The following is a 23,086-nucleotide window of genomic DNA, read 5'->3' as shown; positions in this document are numbered from 1 at the left end:
AATGTTAGGAAAACTAAAATTTACAAACTCTAATCTATAAATTCTTCTTATTAGCTAAGAGCTCTATGTAAACTTAGAAGTATTTCTCATCAACAGACAACACTGGTATAATAAGAGATATTACCCTCACCCACCTTGTGTTTCTAATATCCTTGGGCTGACATGCCTATAACATAGCATACCAGAGACAACAAGCAGAGATTTGAATTGTTTAATATTATGTTGTGTATTAAATACTACAATAACTCCATTTCTGATTTAAGACAAAAACTCTGGCAAGAAATTCTACCTTCATTGTGGACAGTTTCCAACATGGTTCAAAGAAGTGACAAAAAATAACAAGGGTTGTAAATGTGAAGAAGAGAATGCAAGTCTAAAGTATGCTATAGAGATGCCCCTTAAACTCTCTGGGAATAGAACAATAGGAATGCAGATGAAGAAATCCCAGACATTCAAGAAATGGCAGTATGTTGGAAGAATCTAAACACTGCAGAATTGTGTACAGAAGTATGAGCTACCAGAGGTAGAGGAAAAATATTTTCCTACTGAACAAAAGATTCATTTTTCAAAAGAGAATTTATTTTATCTTAGTAGCGTACCAATAATACATTCCCCATTTTCACAAGACTTAAAACTTGTATTATGAGTGACTGTTTACCAACATTTTAAATAAGATTTTTATAGGCAGCTATGTCAAATCATTTGCAATACAAATTGAGTCTCAAAAACATGCTGTGAAGGTAGGTGAACATCTGTTTTATAAACAGACTAACTAGGGATTAGATAAAGCCAGTGTTTTTTGGTAGAAAGAGTTGGCATTTTTTCCAGTGACCCTATCAGTTTCTGCAGAACTGAAGGCACAATTCTATTGTAAAACTGTCGTCATCTTAGACAAGAGATTTACTCATGTGTATTCTGTAGTGTCTGCTTGCTTCAGTTATTAATATAATTTATAGCTGATTTTTTTTAACACTAGCTAGCTCTGCAGAGCCAGCATAGCTAAAATGCAAAGGAATGAAAACCACTTCCTTCCCTGTATTAGTGAACAATTTTGCTAAGTATGACCTACCCCTGTTTATGTCACTGAATATGCACAAGTGGTGCTGCAGGCTGAATTTAATATTGAATGTTTATAACTGTCAATCGGGGAGAAATCACTCTTTTCACTTAAACTGAACACATTTGATTTGAAAGGCTATAAATGTGGGATCCTTCAATGTCACTTTTCATGGAAGAAACTGCACTTTAATTTTGCTTTTTTTAAGGTGACTCCAGAATAATCACAAAAGACAGAAATTTAATTTGCAACACTAGGATTGCCAGATGGTCTCCCAAAAAATACAGGACATGTGGACATTGCACATGTCTGGTATTCTCTGACTTTTTTTTACTGGACAAAGAGCGCAAATACCGGACTGTCTGGTAGAATACTGGACACCTGGCAACTCTATGCAACACTCTGAATTCACAATTTTCATTTTTTCTCAATTGGAAAGGAAAGGGATGTTAAATCAGTTTGTTTAAATCTTTTATTGCTTTTGTTTTGTCAGTATTACAAACCTGTTTAACTCAAACTCCTAAATGGCAGTTAGCTTTTTCCCAAAGAAGTTTTCTTTTAACACCTCTTTTTTTTTTTCAAAAGAGGGCTAAACTGCAGCTTGGGATTCTGCCTATTTTGTGGGCCTTATTTTATCTAGAGCATGGGATGTCAGCAATTGTAATTCCTCATTTCTAAAATGAAGGGAAAGAACAATGGGGGGGAGGAAGGTGGAATTCTGTTTTGGAGAAATACTGCAATATGCTCCTAGAGGAGAATCAGAAAAAAAAAAAAAAAAAACCCATGCTCATTTTTTTCCCTCCACAAAATAGATTGAAAAAAGTCTTCGGAATGTGAACCAATGCACTACTATCAGCTGAAGGGAGAAAGAAACACTGTGGGGACTGCAAGGAGGAGGTATTGCCAATTCAGTAAAGATCTGGATATCATACAGGAAGATCTGGATGATCTTGTAAATTGGAGTAATAGTAATAGGATGAAATTGAATAGTGAGAAGTGTAAGGTTATGCACTTAGGGATTAATAACAAGAATTTTAGTTATAAGCTGGGGACATGTCAGTTGAAAGTGACGGAAGAGGAGAAGGACCTCGGAGTCCTGGTTGATCACAGGATGACTATGAGCCGCCAATGTGACATGGCTGTGAAAAAGGCTAATACGGTCTTGGGATGGATTAGGCGAGGTATTTCCAGTAGAGATAAGGAGGTGTTAGTGCCATTATACAAGGCATTGGTGAGACCTCATTTGGAATACTGTGTGCAGTTCTGGTCTCCCATGTTTAAGAAGGATGAATTCAAACTGGAACAAGTACAAAGAAGGGCCACTAGGATGATCCGAGGAATGGAAAACCTGTCTTATGAAAGGAGACTCAAGGAGCTTAGCTTGTTTACCTTAACCAAAAGAAGCCTGAGGGGAGACATGATTGCTCTCTTTAAATATATTAAAGGGAATTATTTAGAGCTCAATTATTTAAGCTCAATATCAGTGTGGGCACAAGAACAAATGGATATAAACTGGCTATCTGAAAGTTCAGACTTGAAACTAGATGAAGGTTTCTAAACATTAGAGGAGTAAAGTTCTGGAACGGCCTTCCAAGGGAAGTAGTGGGAGCATAAGACCTATCTGGCTTCAAGATTAAGCTAGATGGGTTTATGAAGGGGATGGTATGATGGGATAACAAGATCTTGGCAACTAATTGACCTTTCACTATTGGTGGTAAATAGGCCAATGGTGGGAAGATAGGAGTTACTATAGACAGCTTTTCCTGGGTGTCTGGCTGGTGAGTCTTGCCCACATGCTCAGGGTTCAGCTAATCGCCATATTTGGGGTCGGGAAGGAATTTTCCTCTAGGGTAGATTGGCAGAGGCCCTGAAGGTTTTTTGCTTTCCTCTGTAGCATGGGGCATGGATCACTTGCTGGAGGATTCTCTGCATCTTGGGCTACGTCTAGACTGCAAGCCTCTTTCGAAAAAGGGTCTTTCGAAAGAGAGCGTCTACACTACACGCGGAACTTTCGAAAGAGCAAGCCGCTTTTTCGAAAGAAAGCACCCAGTGAGTCTGGATGCTCTCTTTTGAAGAAGCCCTATTTACAGTCAAGAACGCCTTCTTTCGAAAGAAGCACTTTCGAAAGAAGGCGTTCTTCCTCGTGAAATGAGGTTTACCGCCATCGAAAGAAAAGCCGCGTTCTTTCGATTTAATTTTGAAAGAACGTGGCTGCAGTCTAGACACAGGTGAAGTTTTTTCGGAAAAAGGCTACTTTTCCCGAAAAAAACCCTGAGTCTGGACACAGCCTTGGGGTCTTCAAACCATCTTCAGAGGACTTCAATATCTGAGATATTGGTGAGAGGATTATTTCAGGAGTGGGAAGGTGAGATTCTGTGGCCTGCGTTGTGCAGGGGGTCAGACTAGATGATCATAATGGTCCCTTCTGACCTTAAAGTCTATGAGTGTGTGTAGACACAGTAGCTTAAAGCTGCAAACTAACCCTATTCATTTTCAGGTAGGCTTTAACTGATGCCTAATATCTGCTGAAGTCAACAGCAGTGGCAATATTGAAACATCCATCTACCTAGTCTGAGTGTTATTCCCATTCTTCCAACTTGACCCTACGGGCAACTGAGTCAGAGCTGAAACAAACTGTGCATTTTCAAACATTGTATGATATTTATTACTATTGTGACCTAGTTCCTTGTTTGCTTGGAAAGGGGGGGGGAAATCCATTTAAATCTGTTTTTAATTTCTGATTCTAAATTGACAGTAGACAGCTTGTGGCTTATAAATTTGGGATGAAATATGCCAGAAAGCACAGACACTCTGTCCCAGCAAGCACCCCAGGAAGTGTCGTGACTTGGGGAGACATAATAACTCCCTAAACAATTCAGAGTACTTAGGAAATTCACCCTTTGCACTCTTTCAGGAGGCTCCAATGTTCACATCTCTCTGATTGGTTCAAAAGAGGCTCTGTCACTTACCATCCCTTTTGTAGTGGCTTGTACTAACAGACAGGCCAACAAGAGCTGCCAGGGTGACTTACTGGCTTCTGACTAAGGAAGACGCTGCAAGGGGATAGAGGATGCTAGCACACCAATTCAATACTCTGGTAACTGTGTGTTTTGGTCGCAACTATTTCTTACACTAATTTTTGGCATTTAAGTTAGAGGCAGGGAGGAAGAGCAATGATCTTTTGGCTAAAACGACTTAACTATTGATGAAGAATTGTGATCCGTTCCTTGCTCAGCTATAACCCTGCAGGGTGGCCATGGACAATTCATTTAAAATAAGGATGACGTGCTTGATAGTTGTACTTAAGCTCAATATGTGTAAAACACACCCTGCCTGAGAAGATCTCTATGGGAAAGAGTAATAGTGATTTCCAAATTTTTTTAGTAAAAACATCTTTCTGGGGTTGCCTCCTACTGTCATCATTTTCCAGTCTCAGTGGACTCTGCTGGCCAAGAACGTTGCCCCTGTTCTCACAGTTACATAGACAATCTGCCGCATGCAGCAGGACAGAAGCCAGGCATGCTCTGATCTACGTGCTCAGAATGTCTGATGTAAAACATCCTGACAATGATGAAAAAGGGATAATGGAGTGTTATTGGCCTATTTCAGCAAATTATAGAGATGTGTGTGAGTGCTCACAGGCAGTACAGATGACATTTTACCCTCTGACACTTGTTGTAGAGTTACCTATGAATAAAACATGTTGTGCTAGAGAAAGCGGTATAGGCAAGACTTAGTTCAGAGGAAGGATAAACATAAAACTAGATTTTTTGTGATTTTTTTTTTTACTACTCCATTGACTATTGCGCAGCTTGTGTAATTATGTAATATGTTAAATAAAATATCCATATTTAAGCATCAATGGTCTTCATTCTGGCATTGTGCCAATGTAAATTTGCAGTCATTCTGCTGATACTGATGGAATTACACACGTCAGAGCAGAATCATTCTCTGTGCCCTTTGCCAAGAGAATTAGAATCTGACAACAGTGAAAGTGCTCTGTTAAAGTGTTGTCTGGGTACTAGAGAAATCTCCTGCAAGAAAGGCACAGCAGTCCACCTCTCAGCACTTGAGTGGCTGAGATTACAGCAATCCCAGAAAGTCTTGCACAGAGGCTGAAGCTCTAGTATCCCACAGGCTAGCTCTGGTGCTGTCCTGTCTCTTCTCATCCTTAAATGGGAAGGGGGAGAAAACAAGCCAGTCTTCCTCTCTACAACCCTATTTTCCTCTCAACACTGAAACACTACAGCGAGGTACCTCTCCACTGCCAACCACTGCAGTTGTGCATCTAGGCTCAAACATCCCTCATGAATTCCCAATAAACCTATGAACATCTGAAGGGTGCTGTAAAGGCTTTGGGGCCTGCTCTTCAGGCTAGTTCTGGCCCACTCATGATCCTACTAGTGGGATATCTGATGTGAGAAAGCATGATGAAGAGGAAAAGAGTAGATGCAGGGAGAGAAAAGATGGGAGAAACGCAGGGAGAGAAAAGATGGGAGAACTACAAGAAGGAAAAGTGATGGAGAGGATGGGAGGGGAAGGAGAGAGCAGTCCAATGTCTAGAGCAGTGTTTCTCAACCTTTTTTTAGAAAGTACCTTTTTAAATATATGTGTGTGTGTGTATATATAAACCCCCCTTTTTTAAAAAAAATAAGTACCCCCCGTATCTACAGTTTTCAAACACATTTTTTTCTACCATTGCAACACATTTGTTTAAACAATTTAATTGTAGCTGGGCAAGCAATGAATTTTTGGGTGTAAAAAGTACAAAAAATAATAAAGCACTGTAAAACTTAGAACAAAAATTCAGTTTTCTCCAAATTTCAGTTGTTGATGTACTCCCCAGACTTCTCTCAAGTACCCTTAAGGGTATTTGTACCACTGGTTGAGAAACACTGGTCTAGAGAGACAAGAAAAGTGCAATGATATGAAGGGTGTGAAACAGGCCTGTTGGAAGGAGACTGAGGCTAGGAAATGAAGCTCTATGGAACATAAACTGAGCTACTGTTCCAAGAGATGAGATCTCTCACCTGATAGGAATTGGCAGCCACTGTATTTTAATAGTTGCCGTTACAGAGGAAAGCGAGACTTAGAGTAGGAAAATGAACATATTTTTATTCCATAAATACAGGGAGTGAAGACTATAAAGGGGACATGGAAAAATCTTTCACTTATGCCTGGCTTTTACTCTATTATGGGATACTCTTATTTTTTCAATCTGAAAAGCTGGAGATGCAGGAGAAAGAGAAGCAAGCTGCAGCTGTTAACACTCCCCTTCGGTCATAAAGGCCTGTATGCAAAGTTGCACCAGCTTAAATAAAGTGATTTCTGAAGCCAGCTAGTTACATCGATGCATTTTTTTTTAATTAAAGACTCTGTTACCTCAGTTTAACCCTGGCTTTCCACAAGCAAGCTATACCACTGTATCCAGTCTTAAGTCGATATAAATATGTCCACACTGGGGTATGTTACTGAACCAGTTTAATTAAACCAGTACAAGCTTGTGTGTAGGACATGGTTATGTTTGGATGTCCACCAAACTCTCAAGGTAACCACCATTCCCACTTCTTCAAAGTTGCAAGGAGAAGATCCCTGTAGAAATTTGGAGGAAGCTATACAGCAATAAGATCTTTTGAAACCAAAGAGAGAAGACAGCATTAGATAATCTCAGAAAGTGCTAGTGACTTTCTCTCTGAAAGACTGAAGAGCTTTAAGAGGATGCGGGGAGAGAGGTGGTTAGGCTGGTCATTTTGGTTGTGTATGGAGGGGAAGGGACCAGGCATGGGAAGAGGCCCTCTTTGGCCAAGTAGTTACGTCATCAGTCTGAAATATTTAAGTTATAAAGCCAGTCTCCAATATAGTCATTTGGTCTTTCTAACTAGGAAAATATTATGTCTTATGGGAAATTGTGAGGCAGACTCCCCATACAAAATCACATCGCTGATCACTAATAACATGAAGTAAATATATTTTGAATATTGCCAGCAACATCTGTGCTAGTTTAACTACTGGTTCATATTGCAGTCCTTTATGGAATATACTCATTTCAAGAGAGCAAAGAGTGTGTCACCGCATCCATAACGAAGATTGAACTTGTGGGATTTTGTGAGTGCTGCAGCTCAATTCCTTTCAAGCTCTTAAAAATACCCTCCTACTTTTACTTTTTGCTTGATCTTAAGTTTCCAAAAGTCTGGATGCCTATTTATGATCTTATAATATTTGGTTTTGGTGGAATGCAAGCAAAGCCAGACTGTGATGTCATTTACATGAGTGAAACTTCAGAGGAAAGCTATTTAACTCAATAAAGTTACTCCGAATTGACATCGGTGTAAACAAGATCAGGAGCTTAACTTTTAGAAGCGACATAAATCTGAAGAGCACATAAGAGATTTTCCTTCTTCTCCAGAACAAAAATTAACTCTCTGAAAATTCATGATCAAATAAAAGGATTACATATTGTTTACATTTTTTGATATGCTAAGAAATAATACACAGTAATGGTCAAGCAGGGATTAAAAGAAGACTAGAAGTAACTGGTGATCAAATCAGTCAGATTAAGCATGTCCATGCAGTGTGAAAACATACAGGCTGTGTCTACATTGGCACCCTTTTCCGGAAAAGGGATGCTAATGAGACACTTCGGAAATGCAAATGCCGTGGGGGATTTAAATATCCCCCGTGGCATTTGCATGAACATGGCTGCCGCTTTTTTCCGGCTCGGGGTTTTGCCGGAGAAAAGCGCCAGTCTAGACAGGATCTTGCAGAAATAAAGCCTTTTCCGGAAGATCCGGAAAGTAGGAATAAGGGATCTTCCAGAACAGGCTTTATTTTCTGCAAGATCCCGTCTAGACTGGCGCTTTTCTCCGGCAAAACCCCGAGCCGGAAAAAAGTGGCAGCCATGTTCATACAAATGCCGCGGGGGATATTTAAATCCCCCACGGCATTTGCATTTCCGAAGTGTCTCATTAGCATCCCTTTTCCGGAAAAGGGTGCCAATGTAGACACAGCCACAGGGTATTATGACACTCTTGTGAGTTTTCACGTTAAATAGAGATTTACATGAATATACAGGGCAAAGATATACCACTTCTACTAGCAAATGCTGTTTTCCTGATGGAAAATGGGGATTGGGAGCTGTGAATTTGTCCACAAACAAATTTCACCATTTTTGCCAAGTCTCCAGCATGCCGAGAAAAATAAAAGGGCTTTATGTAATGAAATGCACCACTCAGCAAAATCATGAATATATGACAAGTGGGACTTTTCCATTTTATGCAAATCAAATTTCCACAAGGGGAAAAGTGACTTGTTACTTACTGTAAAATTAAAAACTGAAGGCAAGAATAACAGTTATGCCTTTTCTCTTTGCTAGGGGTTAAGCGTATTTCTATCTTAACAGGCGCTATTGCCACTGTGCTGAGCTAGTTCACCTCCTATGACTTTTTGCCCACTTTTTACTTGAAGCATCTAGCATGTCTTCTGTGTGCCTCATCATTCAATACTCACGCAGAAGCATCTTCACTTGGCCACCAAACAGAGGCAAATGTTAACACTTTCACTTCCCTGAAAGCAACAGCTTCTTCCTTTCTAGTGCTTCCATCCAAACTGAACAATAACTCCCTGTGCCAGCACTAGAAACATTCTACCACTGGTGTCAAGTATGGCATATTTCATCCTAAATCATCTCATCCTATACTTGATGTTGAAATTATTCATTCAGTATCAACAAAGTCAGTGCTCATTGTTTGAAATAAAGAACACTCAGATTCATTAGCAGTCAATGTTACTCTGTATTGAGTATTGGATGCAGTACATTCACATAAGCAAGAGAACAAAGGCTGAGAGGGTGGTGTGGAGTGGAATTTGACCCATTACTTCCACAATATATTTTAGGGCAAGCACTGCCTTAGCAAATCACACAATCCAAGACTGACTTAAGATACAGATATTTGCAGTGTTGGTTCCAGAATATTAGAGAGACAAGGTAGGTAAGGTAGTATCTTTCATTGAACCAATTTCTATTGGTGAAAGAGACAAGCTTTCAAGCTACCTAGCTGCAACTCCTCTTACAGCTATAGAAACAGTTTCCATAGCAATAGTATCTATGTGTTCTCAAAACACTCAAGGCAGTAATAGCAAAATGCAGGACAATGTAGCACTTTAAAGACTAACAAGATGGTTTATTAGATGATGAGCTTTCGTGGGCCAGACCCACTTCCTCAGATCAAATAGTGGAAGAAAATAGTCACAATCATATATACCAAAGGATACAATTAAAAAAAAAAGGCAGTAATACATTTAGAATTGTAGTTAGAAATACCTTGCTCATACAGGAGTTGATTGTGGAAGAAGCTGAGCATTCCAGCCCGAATCAGAAAAGCATGGTGCTTAAATTTAAGTACATTAGTGGGAAAAAAATGGGATTTCCTCTAGAGCTCTCAATTAACTACAGTTAACTCATGATTCTCTCAATACAAATTAACTCCACTAAAAATTAATTGTGATTAATTGCACTGTTAAACAATACAATACTAACTAAAATTTATTATAAATATTTTGGATGTTTTTCTACATTTTCCAATACACTGATTTAAATTAAACACAGAATACAATGTACAATGCTTACTTTTATATTATAATTTATTATAAATATTTGCACTGTAATAAAAATTACATAATATTTTTCTGTTCACCTCATACAAGAACTGCAGTGCAATCTCTTTGTCATGAAAGCTGAACTTACAAATATAGAATTATTTTTATATAACTGCACTCAAAAATAAAGCAATGTAAAACTTTAGAGCCTACTAGTCCACTCTGACCTACTTCTTGTTCAGCCAATCACTAAGACAAACAAATGTATTTACATTCACAGGAGATAATGTTGCCCACTTCTTATTTACAATACCACCTGAAAGGGAGAATAGGTATTCATATGGCACTATTGTAGCTGGAATTGCAAGGTAGTTACATATCAGAAATGTCTCTTTATGCTTTGACTTGTAAACCGAATTATCTTTTTATGAGGCAAATCTTTATAATAAAAATAATACAAAGTGTAGTCCTCACTTTATATTCTGTGTTTTAATTGAAATCAATTCATTTGATTGTGTAGAAAAACATTTGAAAGTGTAGAAAAGCATCCAAATATTTATAATTTAAATTGATATTCCATTGTTTACCAGTGCAATTAAAACTGATGTGTGTCAATTTAATTTGACAGCCCTAGTTTACTCACATGTTTAAAATTAAGTGTTCCTAAGGGCTTTTCTTGATCAGGGAAGAAGTGCTTAGCCAGGGTTCAGGTCTTGCTGTGGCCTCTCAGCACTATGCACATGCCATCCAGATGTCTCATGCCTTCCGCGTGCAGAGCTGTTACCTCTTCTTGATGCTGCCCTGGCAGGCCCTCTGCCAACAACAGATCCTGCCTATGCACAGTTCTTGGTTTTTCAGTCACAGCAGTCAGGCTGACTGCCAGGCAGCTTTCCCTCTACAACCAGCTGCCCTGCCAAGCTGCTGTCTCTGGCCAGCTGCTTCTACTCACACAAACCTCTGGCTTTCCCTTTCAAGTGGGTCAGATCAACACTGTTTTAACTTTTTTTTCTTAATGAAAAGTTGAAATTTTCCAATGAAATTGAACAAAACAGGGGGAAATAGAAATTATTCTTTTTAAGGATATCCGTGGAATGTTTCTTCCAGAACTTGGTCTGCTCCCAACCTAAATCCACCTTAGCCCATTGAGAGTAACTACCCTTTCCTATCCACTAATTAGCCTGCTACAGTACTTGGTTGAATGTTAGGTTAGGGAATACTGAATCCTTCTTTGGCTACATCCTTTCCCCCTCATCTAATTTAGGTTTCAGAGAAGACACTGAGTAATGCGCTAGTGGGTTCATTATATTTATGTCTATTCCAGATATTGCAGTATATATACATAATCTATTTCTCTTTATAGGCTGGAACCAAGTCATAAGAACTAATTATCCTTTAAACTGAGAAACTTTATAAATGAATTCAAATTTGAATCAGAAATCTGCAACTCAGCCACTCTTCTTCAGCTGAAATGCAGTCTTCCTATCATCATTTCTTCTTCTTGCTGAATGAATCAGTATTTCTGCTTCTTATGATAGGAGACTTCTGATTCTCTTCCAAATAAAAAATTACTCATTCAAGGTGCATCTACACTGCACCCTTATCTCGAAATAATCTATGAAATTTGAACTACGCAAATTGTGTGGCTTATTTTAAGTCAATTTTGAAATAGCTTATTTCCTAATATGGCACTGTCTACACAGCACCATATTTCAAAATAAAGCACTATTCCGAAATGTTCCTTAACCCTCGTGGAACGAGGTTTACAGGGACATCGGAATAAAAGTGAGCCTATTATATTTCGAAATAATGGGCTTGCTGTTAAGATGTGGGCTAGCAATTTAGGGATACCTGTGGTATCCCAAAATAGCACTGCAGTGTAGACGTAGGCTCAGAGAATTTCTGGTATGTTGGTCTTTTATTAAGTAATTTAAAGTAATTTAGGTAAAGTCAGAGAGAGACTGACAAAAAAGTTTATAGCAAGGATAGATAGTGGACTATATTTACTACGAATGGAGTTTGCATCGTACTAGCAGAAAATTATATAAAAGTCACACAGATATTGCCTGAATAATATTGTGATATCAATGTTATCAAGGATAAAAGTTGATCACTCTTGCTTACACTTCTAATAGTTTTGCTGGAAAAGTGGAACTGGAAGACACCAGGAAACATGACTGACCCTTTCCTAACCAACTGTCCTAAATGTAAAATGGATACTGCAGCATATCTCAGAGAATGTTTTGTGTTTGAAATAACTAGAGATAATCAAAGAATTTTCCTTGCACTGATGAATTTTTCTTTTTTTCATTAAAAAATCTGTAACCACCCTATATTGCTCATGAGAATAGAAAATCAGAGGCATTAGTGTCAGCCGCACTGAAACTATATGTAAAAGATCCAATGGTAACAATTAAAAACCTCTGAATATTTTATGCAGTTCCTGTAAAATTTGTTCATCCTTTAAAGCCTACAGCATACTAAACAAAATTATTAAATTATCTAATAGTGTATCCTTTTGTGAGACATTGCACATTTAATTATTGTGTTTAAACTCAGATCATTCTGCCTTTCCATACACCTTTCTCTGGTAAACGTTAATATAGTATGTCCTTTATAGAAAGCCACACATTAATCCCTCTACAATTGTTATACACAAGGATGGCTTTAAAAAATCTTGATAAATATGAATGCCTTATGAATGTTTTATGAATTCATTAAAAGATGGACAAGCAGTCTAAGCCTTCTTGAAAGATACTGCTTTGGCTGTCCTCCTACACTGCACTCTGAACGTTTCATTACCTCGCAGCCTTTGGAAAATGTAATGAGGAAGCTGTTTATTTTATAACCTGTCACCAGAAGAAAGAAACCTCAACAGCATTCCATCGTATTAACCCAAATAAGCAATTACATATATTATGTCTTTGTACCAGTGATTTATAGGACAACATAAGAAACGCAGGGCTAGTAGGTGATCAACTCTGTGGCCACACAAGGCAGTCAGGGTAACTAAGGCTATGTCTACACTAGGAAGGTTTGGTGACAAAAGTGCTGTTGACAAGCAAAAGTTGGCAAAAGTGGAAACCAGTCAAACCAGTTTTTCTGTCTCCCATTGTTGACATTTCATGGCCATATTGCTAGCTCCCCTGTTGAAAAACAGAGCAAAGCAATGTGGGTAAGCATCCCACAATGCAGTATTGTGGGAAGACAGAGCTGATCCCTGTGCTTCTTGGGATTCCCTCCTAGCTCTGTGAGCTCTCCATGCTGAGGAATGTCAAAGCAGCACAGCAATCCCTTCCCCCTACAACAGCAGTCTGCCTGTTGCTGTATTTCTAGCAGGGCAGAACGGGATTTGCTCTTTTTGTTCCCCAAAAAGAGCAGCTCACTCAGCTATCCGATACTTCCCAGTGCTTTGAAAGAAGAGGGATGCATGACTGCAGGGCATCAGAGATCAAAACACTGAGCACAGCCATCAGGGCAGGCATTGTTGGATCTTGGTGGAAGCCAATTGTCCACAAAACAAACAGCAGTTTCCACACTGGTTCTCTATCCACAATAAAAAGAGGGGAAAAGACAAAGGTCTCTTGCAGGGCTGGAAGTTTTTTATGACAAAAGTCACATTGTAGTATGAACGCTCTCACTGTTTTGTCAACAAAAGGCAGTTTTTGGCAACAAAACATGCCAGTGTAGACAAGGCCTATAGCACTTCCTGACTTTTGTATGGCCTACTTATACTATGGGCTTCAGCATAGGAGGGGAAATGGTCTCCAGAGAACCATTTCCCCTCACCATGTGTAGGTAGGTATGTGTGGGGGAAATGGGGTGGAGACTAGAGGGACAGCCTTGACTCTAGTCAATCCACCATGACAGAGGGCAGGTCTGTATCAGTGCAGAAGGCAGTGTGCCAGGGAAGGTCCACTGCAGTTTAGTTCCTCCCTAGAGCAAGCAGGCAAACGTGGAGAGAGATTCATAAGCTGCTCCTAGGGCAACATAACTAGTCGTTGCCCCTTTTTCAGAGTGGATCATAATGTGACACCTCGCTCTCATTCTAATATGACTAGTTTTATGATGCTAGGAGTCTTTGCAAGGTTAGTCTTGGGGGAGAACTCACTCTCCTCACTCTTTTTCTCCACGGATCTTTTCAATTCTTTCTATCTCTCATACTTTACCTACAATTATTGTTAATAGTTATAATAAATATTTATAAAGCACTGACTTTGTGCACCAATAAATGTGACAGACCCTGTAAGCCAAGGTAAAATTAGGGATTGCTTGAAAAGTGGTAGGTACCCTAAAAAGTAGGATTTTTCTCTTGATAGTGGTGTTCATGACTCCTAATGAGTTTTCCCTCCATTGTAAAGTTTATTTTGATTCTATTTACATAATAGTGCTATTCATTTATAATAACATATCAATTAAATAGTTAACTATAGACCTTGTCTCTTAGCCGCTATCACTACAGCTCCATTGCCAAAGAAGGATTTTCTACAGCAGTAGATACCCATGGAATCTTTTTGGAAATGACAGATAGAGTTGTCAAGTTAATTCTGCTCTAAGGCTAAGCAGGCCACTGTTCTGCCTGTTCCAGGTCTTCTCACAGATCAGGGTTATCTACACATCTCTGTTGACTGCTATAGTGGCCAGTTACCAGAGGAGATTTGCTAGAATAATGAATAAATAGTTACCATGGATTCTGGTATCGATGAGTTATCTCATCTTCAGCAGCCTGACGGAATTCTCCAGTCTGTCACAGAGAAAGAAAACGACAATGTGTTGGCAAGGTGAATTGATGCTATATGTGTCTGTCCCCCTCCAATCAGAGAGGAAGTGGGAAAAGAGTCCATTAACAGATCTGAAAGCCAAAGAAGGGTGCTATGCTCCGACATCTTGAAATGTGAGAGTGATCTGGATGCAGAATTCTGGTCCCCTTAAAATTTAGATAGAAAGAATTTATGAAGACAATAAAACTGGCATTGTAAGGCGGTTATGTTTCTGCAATGTCTCAGGCAATGGAACAAAATACTTAAAAGTTAAACAATATCTGGTATATCTAAGGATCCTATATGGGGACTATAAAATTGTAAAGATCAAATGTTCACAACAGACTACAATTCAAAGGCTGTGTCTACACTGGCACGATCTTGCGCAAAAGCGACCGCTCTTGCGCAAAAACTTGCTGCCTGTCTACACTCACCGCATGTTCTTGCGCAAGTAAACTGACGTTCTAATGTATAAAATCAGCGTTTCTTGCGCCAGGACTCTGATGCTCCTGCTCAGGAATAAGCCCTCTTGCGCAAGAGCTCTTCCAGAAGAGGCCAGTGTAGACAGGCAACATGAATTTCTTGCGCAAGAAAGCCCTATGTTTAAAATGGCCATCAGAGCTTTCTTGCGCAAGAGATCATCTACACTGGCATGGATGCTCTTGCGCAAAAGCACATGCTAGTGTAGACGCTCTCTTGTGGAGGAGTTTTTCCAGAAGAACTCTTCTGCAAAAGAGTTTTTGCGTGAGAACGCGCCAGTGTAGACATAGCCAAAGAATGCAGGGGCAGAAAATGGCAGTATGGACAATGTCTATAGAAAGTAAATTTTTAAAACTTAAATTTGCTAAGCAAGATAATCTTACACAACACTTGTACATGTGTCTTTATGAGGGAAGCAACAATGTAGCCTGCAGTGTGCATTTTTCAGAAATACACACACACTTGAATACTGCATCCTATTTTTTGCATCCTATTTTTCCCATTCTAATTTTACCTATTTTTGCCTCTCTCCATCTCTCCAAGTTGTAATTTAGATGCACCATGTCTACTGATAAATCTGAGGGTAAAAATTAAAATACGAATGCCAGTCTAAGCATTTCTCGTTTGAATTCTGCTCCTTATTCAAGGGCAGAACTTGGTGCATTGCAAACATTCTGATGCAAATTTCTGAATCAAAATTTCAGTTATTTTTATGAAATTCAAGCATCATCTGATGTCTTCATTGTTCTCTTTGGCTTTTCTGTTTCTAAGTCATATTCATCTTTGTCAACGGTTGCAGTTCAATACTGAAAATGTCAGTCACTGCTAAAACAGCAGCAAGTTTGCCATATAACTTCCTTCCCTTATTCTCTTGTCCATGTTATTTTGCTTTGAGCTGCTTCTTTGTTTAACCCACAAAATTTAAGTACAGGCAGTCCCCGGGTTACGTACAAGATAGGGACTGTAGGTTTGTTCTTAAGTTGAATTTGTATGTAAGTCGGAACTGGTACATATTGTAGGGGAAACTCTAGCCAAACATTTCTCCAGAGCTCAGTTTTATTCTCCCACACCTCACTTCCCTCAGTCCTTTATTCTCAAGCTGAGGTGTCTGCTGAGAAAAGCCGCTCCGCGTCTTCCTGGTCTGCTGTGGGGGGGCGCTAGCTTCGTGTCTCCCTGGTCTGCTGGGGGGAAGCAGCTAGTGTGGGGTTGCCTCACCCCGTTTGTACGTAGGGATCCGATGTAAGTCGGATCCATGTAACCCGGGGACTGTCTGTAGTGATGGAACTATAGTCTTATAATACAAAATTTATCTTGTTTTCATTTCATGCTTTTACTAGCTTATACCATGCAACTTACCAACCTCTCTTATTGTTGCCTTTCCAGTGCTATTCTCTCTTACCAGCCCCACATCTGTTTCCATTACTTCTCAAGACTTGTATTGAAAAAACAGCATTTACCTTGTGCCCACTCTCAGTTTCTGCAGAATTTAAGCTTATGATTAAAAAAATAATCTGCAGTATGGATGTATCCCAAGGCTCTGAATCACACTGTGCATGAGTCCATTAAGCACAAGAAGACCTTAGTTTAAAATCTGCTTTACAAATATTTCATTAGTGTGCTGCTGAAGATTATAAAATCACATCTCTAATATGTGCTCCCTCCCGACCCCTCAGGCTGCCATTAAGCATAGGGGCACCAGTTTAATAGTACTACATAGGGCCCCATGAATCCTAAGGACAGCCAAGATACCACCCTCTTTGCTGGCTTGTTCAGAAGCCACTAAATGCAAACATAGGGCACACGAGTCCTCTGAGTTTTATAAGGAAGCCTCCTGAGCTAGTACACCCTATCTCAATTTTCCTATCCAAATATCTTTGAAACAAGGAACACAATCATGAGGCACGGGCTGTAATCTTGGGGACGCAGTGTGTAGTTTACAAACAACAGCCAATCTGCTGGGCTGGCCCAAGGCTGGGCAAACTGTGCCTTTGTCCAGGGTGCTGTATCCAGCTGGGTGATGCAAGGAGCTCGGATTCTCCCTCACTGGCTGCCGCTGGTGAAGCCCCATGCCGTGCGGCAGGAACGCTCACTCTCTGCTCCTGAACAAGGCAGGAGGGAGACCTGAAAAGAGCCAGGCTTTTTGATAGTCTCTCCTGGAAGATGAGAACAGTTAAGTATACAGACATATTAGAGTAGCAGTAGCAGCACTTATTAGCATACATTAATATTATGATACCACCCAAAAGCTACAACTGGGATAGGGCCCCATTGTGGTGAGTATTGTGTACACAAAAAAGAACAATCCTTTTCCTGAACCATTTATCATTTAAAGCTCTAGATTGCTGTCCTTTCCTTTGTTGAGGTTTGGGGTGTGTTTAGACTAGGTTAAGGTATGTGATATGTGTCTTAATTAGATAAGCAGTTTTTGGTACTAGTGACTCTTAAGTGTTTGGTGCCTAGACATCACAGTGATGGGAGCATAAGTAAGGTCTATAAAGAGGTACTGTTAGCTTACGGGTGGGATCTTGCAAGGCTTGAGTGCAGTGTTGTCTGCAGTGTTGTCTTCAAGTCATCATTGTCAAGTCCAAGTCAAGTCTCAAGTCACTACAGTTTAAGTCTCAAGTCGAGTCTTGAGTCCCTAAAGTCACTTTCAAGTCAAGTCCCAAGTCGAGTCTCAAGTCTTAATTTTAAAAATGTCAAGTCACTTTTGTACAAGCCATCAATATCGGTATTTTGGGACAATTTTTTCACCAAGTCGAAAATTAGCAAGTCTCAAGTTGAGTCTCAAGTCACTAACAATGAACCCAAGTCGAGTCTCAAGTCGAGTCACCTAGGCGACTTCAGTCAGACTCGAGTTCAAGTCATGGGACTTGAGTCAGCAACTCTGGTTGATTGCCAGTAGGTAGGTTTTAGCCCAGTGAGGTGCCTCCACCAACTGAATTTGCTCCTCTCAGAGCTCTGCCAGAACCAGAGTTTGGCAAGCTATTGGGTCTGACAGAAGGCCCTTTAAAATGGTTTGTGTGAATTCTAGAGTTGCCAACACCTCCAGGATATGCCTGGAGTCTCCTGGAATCGGCATCAATCTCCCGATGACTATTGAAAGCAATCCTGGAGATTGTAACAGGATATTTTAAGAAAATTACATTACATCATGTTAAGGGGTGAGTATCCCAGAATAGCTTCAGCGCTGGCATCCTTAGCAAGTTCTTATTTTTGTTCAGTTTTGGTTATTTTGTATTAACACCTGATCTAGTAAGACATTAGTGATAGTAATGCACGGTGCAATTAAGTTGCCATCACTGGCTGCTAACTCATTAAATTTGTTTTAAGTTTGATTGAGTGTATAAGCCTAGCTGCTATGGCAACAGGAATTCATAGAAAATAAAATGAACCAGAATAAAAATTTAAAAGCACAGCAAAGCAGAGTGATTCTGAATAGTAACATAGAAAGGGAATAGTAATCTCACATCAGGTAAACCAGGAGTAACTCCACTAAAGTAAAATGTGTTTACATAGGTGTATGTCAGAAGAAAATCAGGTTCAGTATCCACAAATATCACTAACTATGAGACTGGAGTATGGTCACGCTGTTTCTGTTTCTTCTTTCCCCTCTTCCCCCTTCCTGCTGAGAGCCAATCTTTAAGAATGGAGAACCTATAAATGGAAGAAGGGAGAAAAGGGAGCACGCAAAATGTCTAGCATGGGGGATAGTGTGGGAAATTGCAGAGTGCCTGAAATTGAGGGGGATAGGTGAGTGGCACACAGGGAGCTTGTGGGATCGAATACAGGAATGCAAGGAGCTCCTGGTATATGCAATGAGCTCAGCTAACACTCTATAAAGTATGTGACCCCCTTAGTTTATGAGGTTTGTAAAGCAAAATAAACTGAAATACTTCATGACCAGGATCCTAGGTGAAGTTTCAGGGCTGAATTCTGCCCTCAGCTGCATTGGAGTAAATCCAGAATAATGAAGCTACTGCAAATTGACTCTGGTATAACTGAGAGCAGAATTTGCAGTAGACTTGGCTCTCAAGGATCAGCAACAATTTGAAATAACAATGTAGTCATGTAGAAGTAGCATAGCTTTTAGCGTGTTTGATGCAAGGAGGCCACAGGAATATGGGTTCGGCAACTCCTATCTATAATGTCAACATGACGGGCCCTTGTTCAGAACACAGCGTGTTTTCATTTTCAGAAATGTTATGGTACTAACACTGTCAGACATTACCACTTTGTACAATAGGTTTGAAAATATGTTTATCTAAGAGAGAATGAAGTCTTATACGCCTGGTTAGCATACCTGATTTAACCACAATCTTTTATGACGCAGAAGAAAGAAAATATTTAAGTGAAACTAAAACTCATAGCCATGGAGCTGTCTGGTTCTAGTAAAGGTGCTTTAAAAACTACTTTCATATCTTTGCATTAAAGTCCAAAGATGTTGTTTTTAATTTTAATTTGTATTGACAGCAACATCTGCAGATCAGAAATGTGGGAGCTGCAATTATTTGAAGACTGTCTGGCATTTAAGGGAGACCTGAAATCCATGTGTATTATTGATTCTATACGGGAAAAGTGGTTCAAAATCATTTTGAGCTCCAGAAAAAGCTGACTTAGAAGTATCAAGTAAAATAAGAAAACTGTTAAAGGAAAAACATCTGTGTATTGATTGCTAAGCTTAAAATACTCCTTCCATTAATGGCTATTTGATAAAGGAATAAACCGGTTACACTAGTTAGGCTAAATTTAGCTGCCACTTTGTCATAGACAGGAAAATAAGCAGTGAAGGAGGGCAAGGTGCAACTGTTGAGCCCAACTCTGGTTTCCACTAAAATCTGCAGATTCATCCCATATAGATCCTTCATGGCCAGAGAACAGAGGGGATAAGGCACAATGGGGTGTGAATTGTGCATTTTATGCATCCTTTTCCAGGCCCAGTTGATTTATGTCTCCTTCTATTATTGTAGGTTGAATTGAGTGGTTACACTTGATGCTGTGCCCAAAAGAGATACAGCTACTCCTGCTTCTGTAGGGCAGTGGTGCCATGAAGGCTCCTATGCCCAAATAATTCAGGATCCTAAATAAAGAGATTCTTTGGTTTCTATATACGGGAGGCAAGTACTAAGAATGAAGAGAATTAGGTCCCACATTGTTATTTAATTTCTGCCTAATCTTGAGTGGTAGCCACTACCACCCATTCATGAGTCCATACCAACGTATACATTGTGTGTATACATGTGTGTGTCCATTTGTTCAAGGGCATCTCCTAAACAGTAAGAGCTAAGACCACCACATTTGGTCTGAAGCTTCCTCTTATCATAACCTAAAGCAGGGTTTGGTTGTGCCAGGACAATGGGATGTGGCTGGAATTTGATTGCTTCTCTTAAATGGAAAGGGAGGGGTCTGGTAAGAGGGACACTTATGCTGCAGAATATCCATAGTGGGACTACAAGGGACCAGTGATGGGTACCAGGAAAGCTATAACCCTATTGGGCCAGCAGGGGGAAGAGGTAGAGAAAGGGACAGCTAATTACTCTGTACTTCAGAGAGTCTGTCTGAGTGTGTCTGTCTGTACCCCAGCTGGAGGACATGTACCCCTCCCCCTGACTGTGCCCGCTGCAGCTCCAGTGGCCATTAGCAGTTGCAGTGAGAGAGGGCTGGGGTTATTCTCTTTTCCCCCGGGGCAGCCTGCATAGTGTACCCCTCATCTCCCAGAACAATGATTTAAATGAAGAAAACCAAAACTTATGTGACTTAAGGACCCGAGCAATGCCGAGTAAATCTTCTAGTGCTTTCATAAAACTTTTTCTCAGACCAGCTTCATTTGAGCAAGATATACTGTTTGAACAAAGAATCATGAGACATTAATCAATGTCAATGTTCTTCCTAGGAATGTACACCTGTTCAGATTTTGCAGAAAAGCAATCAATGAAGGTTCAGACTTTGACATAGAAAGGGCAATATTTTGCAAGGTGCCCAAAGTATGCCCTTAGGACTAAATGCGGATTTCACAGCCTCAAGTTCAGCTGTCTTTTAGTTCCCTGTGTCAAAGCTATGGAGGAATAACTCAGAGAAACTAAAGTTTTAACAATTTAGAACCAAGGTCTGCTGGTCTTTTCTACTAGTTCTTATAATGTGTTGGGCTTTCTCTTTTCCATTGCTGGTAAACTCAAACAACGGTTCTCACCTGTCCACCAACGGAAATAATCGGTTATGTTTGTAGCTATTTATATTCTCTGCTACTGTGCTCCTGTGTTACTGTGCTGAGGGGATAAAAGTTGGAAGGGCCATCTTTCCATCCTGATCCTCATCTGGGTGGGACAGGACTGAAACAAGACAGCTGCCCCTTCCTGCTTTTCTTCACAAGATGTTGGAAGAAAGATAAGCCCAGGCTCCTCCAGCCTTTCTTTCTGATCCTTTTCACAATTATGAAGCTTGGGGAGAGGAAACTGCATCCAGTGGAGGAGTGGAAAAACACCGGGGGCTCATGATTGGGGTAAGAAATCAACTACTCGGAACTAATAATTGGGGGTGAAGAGAGGATTAAATATGTAAACTGACCTTTTTTTAGGAGTGCAGTGTGCAGTTATGTAATGTGCAGACACTATTGGATATTGGTAAGCTATGTGTTAGCAATACAAAAACGCTCTTTCAGGACAGGAACTGTGTTGTATATGTTTGTACAGCACTGAGCACGATACTGCCCCAACCTGACTGGGGCCTCAGGTGAAATTAGTCAGATGTGCTTAATAAAAATATGCCATTTTTGCAACTGTATAAAAAAAACTAAAGAATTTTGCAAAAATTAAACACTGAGGGCACTCTCCTGGAATCCTTACATATGCCAAGCATCCCATAATGACTTCCACTGGGACTGCAGTGGTAAGCAAAGGTTGCAGATTCAACACCCAGAGTGGAGGTATACACGCTCAAGAATGTCTTGAGATTCTTTTCTCTATTTCTGCTCCCCAAGAGGCTGAGCACAACAAAAGCATTAACAGAGTTCTCAGAGGTAGTGAATACTTGATCTGATCAAATCTTGCAGGATTCTTCTCACTGAGGAGTTCATGCTTGCAATTCTTTTCAGGGTATTTGGAAATGGACCATCACTTATAGGTTCCCCTTAAATTTCAAGTTCAAACTCAAACCCTGAAGTGAACCTTGCAATCCTTAATGGAAACTTTTATCCTAAAGTTAGTTTCTTCCTAATGTTCCAGTCATTTCCTCCTGCCATATTTCTGAGTAGTCAGATTCCCAGCAACGCCAAGATTTAAAAAACTTGGCAGTCTAAAGCTAGCATCAATGGGAAGTGCTGTGCATACAGCATTGTCTAAAATCAGGCCATTTGTTTAGGCATGTGCATGCACTTGAGAGCCTAACTTCAGGGGTCCATTTCTGAAAATGTTTTCCCAAGCTTTCATGAAAGTGGGTTGATGTTTGCAAACATATGGGCTCAATTGATTTAAGATGCTAATATTTTGCACAGTTCTAGTGCATGTCTTCATTACACAACACAACTTTCCCATTTAATTTGTTTCATAAAATTCAAGATTTATGAATGCTTAGTATAATTTCAAGTGCAACCACTTTAATACATTTTGTAACACTGTTGATTGTTCATGATCTTAAAAAATGGTGCCTTTTCAAGTAAATGTGTTCTATCTTGTTCTTCCATTAACCACTTCGTATAGCACAACATTGCAAAGCAAGACACTCTTTAATGCCATCTAGATAGCATCTGATAAAATTCTGGAGAAATATTTGAGTAGTTACCTTAATCTGATTGCCACTGAACATATTTCCTCTGTTGAGATAACTAAATTCTCTTACTCCCCAGCCAATTTGTCCAGGGTAGGAACGTTTGTGGGGCAGTATAGAAGTCGTCCAGGGGGCAGTCCGCCACAAATACTCAACATCACCCGTGGCCCCTTGTGCTGGAGTGGTTGCTCCGATATAGCGAGTATATTCAGGGAACTGTGTTCTGTAATCACGAATAGCATCTGGGCCTTAGGGAAAAAATAATTAAAAATTGGTTATATAAAACGGGAGGATTACATTTCTTACTACTTTAGTGTGTGTCATTCCAGACTTTATTTTCTCAGTTACTTCAGTGTAACAACTTTTTAAAGAGTTGTTTCACTGCACTGCATAAGAATAGTGCATGCTCATTCTATCTATATCAGATATGTTAAGGTAT

At 39.8% G+C, this 23,086-nt stretch overlaps 1 protein-coding gene across 2 annotated transcripts in view; it reads right to left on the bottom strand.

Moving 5' to 3' along the window:
- Positions 1-23,086, bottom strand: part of SPMIP2 (sperm microtubule inner protein 2) — a 104,441-nt gene that overhangs the window by 66,086 nt on the left and 15,269 nt on the right. For both annotated transcript variants that reach the window (XM_075930141.2, XM_075930139.2), the window contains exons 2-3: positions 22,663-22,895; positions 14,335-14,393 (exon numbers count right to left, since the gene is read on the bottom strand). In XM_075930141.2, coding sequence (XP_075786256.2) covers positions 14,335-14,393; positions 22,663-22,895 — 292 coding nt within the window. The remainder of the gene's footprint in view (positions 1-14,334; positions 14,394-22,662; positions 22,896-23,086) is intronic.

The sequence above is a fragment of the Pelodiscus sinensis genome, chromosome 4 (assembly GCF_052426305.1).
Source record: "Pelodiscus sinensis isolate ZL-2025 chromosome 4, ASM5242630v1, whole genome shotgun sequence".
In the NCBI taxonomy this organism is placed as follows: Eukaryota; Metazoa; Chordata; order Testudines; family Trionychidae; genus Pelodiscus; species Pelodiscus sinensis.
The sequence above is the reverse complement of the archived record's forward strand: the minus strand, read 5'-3'. Positions and strand labels throughout refer to the sequence as shown.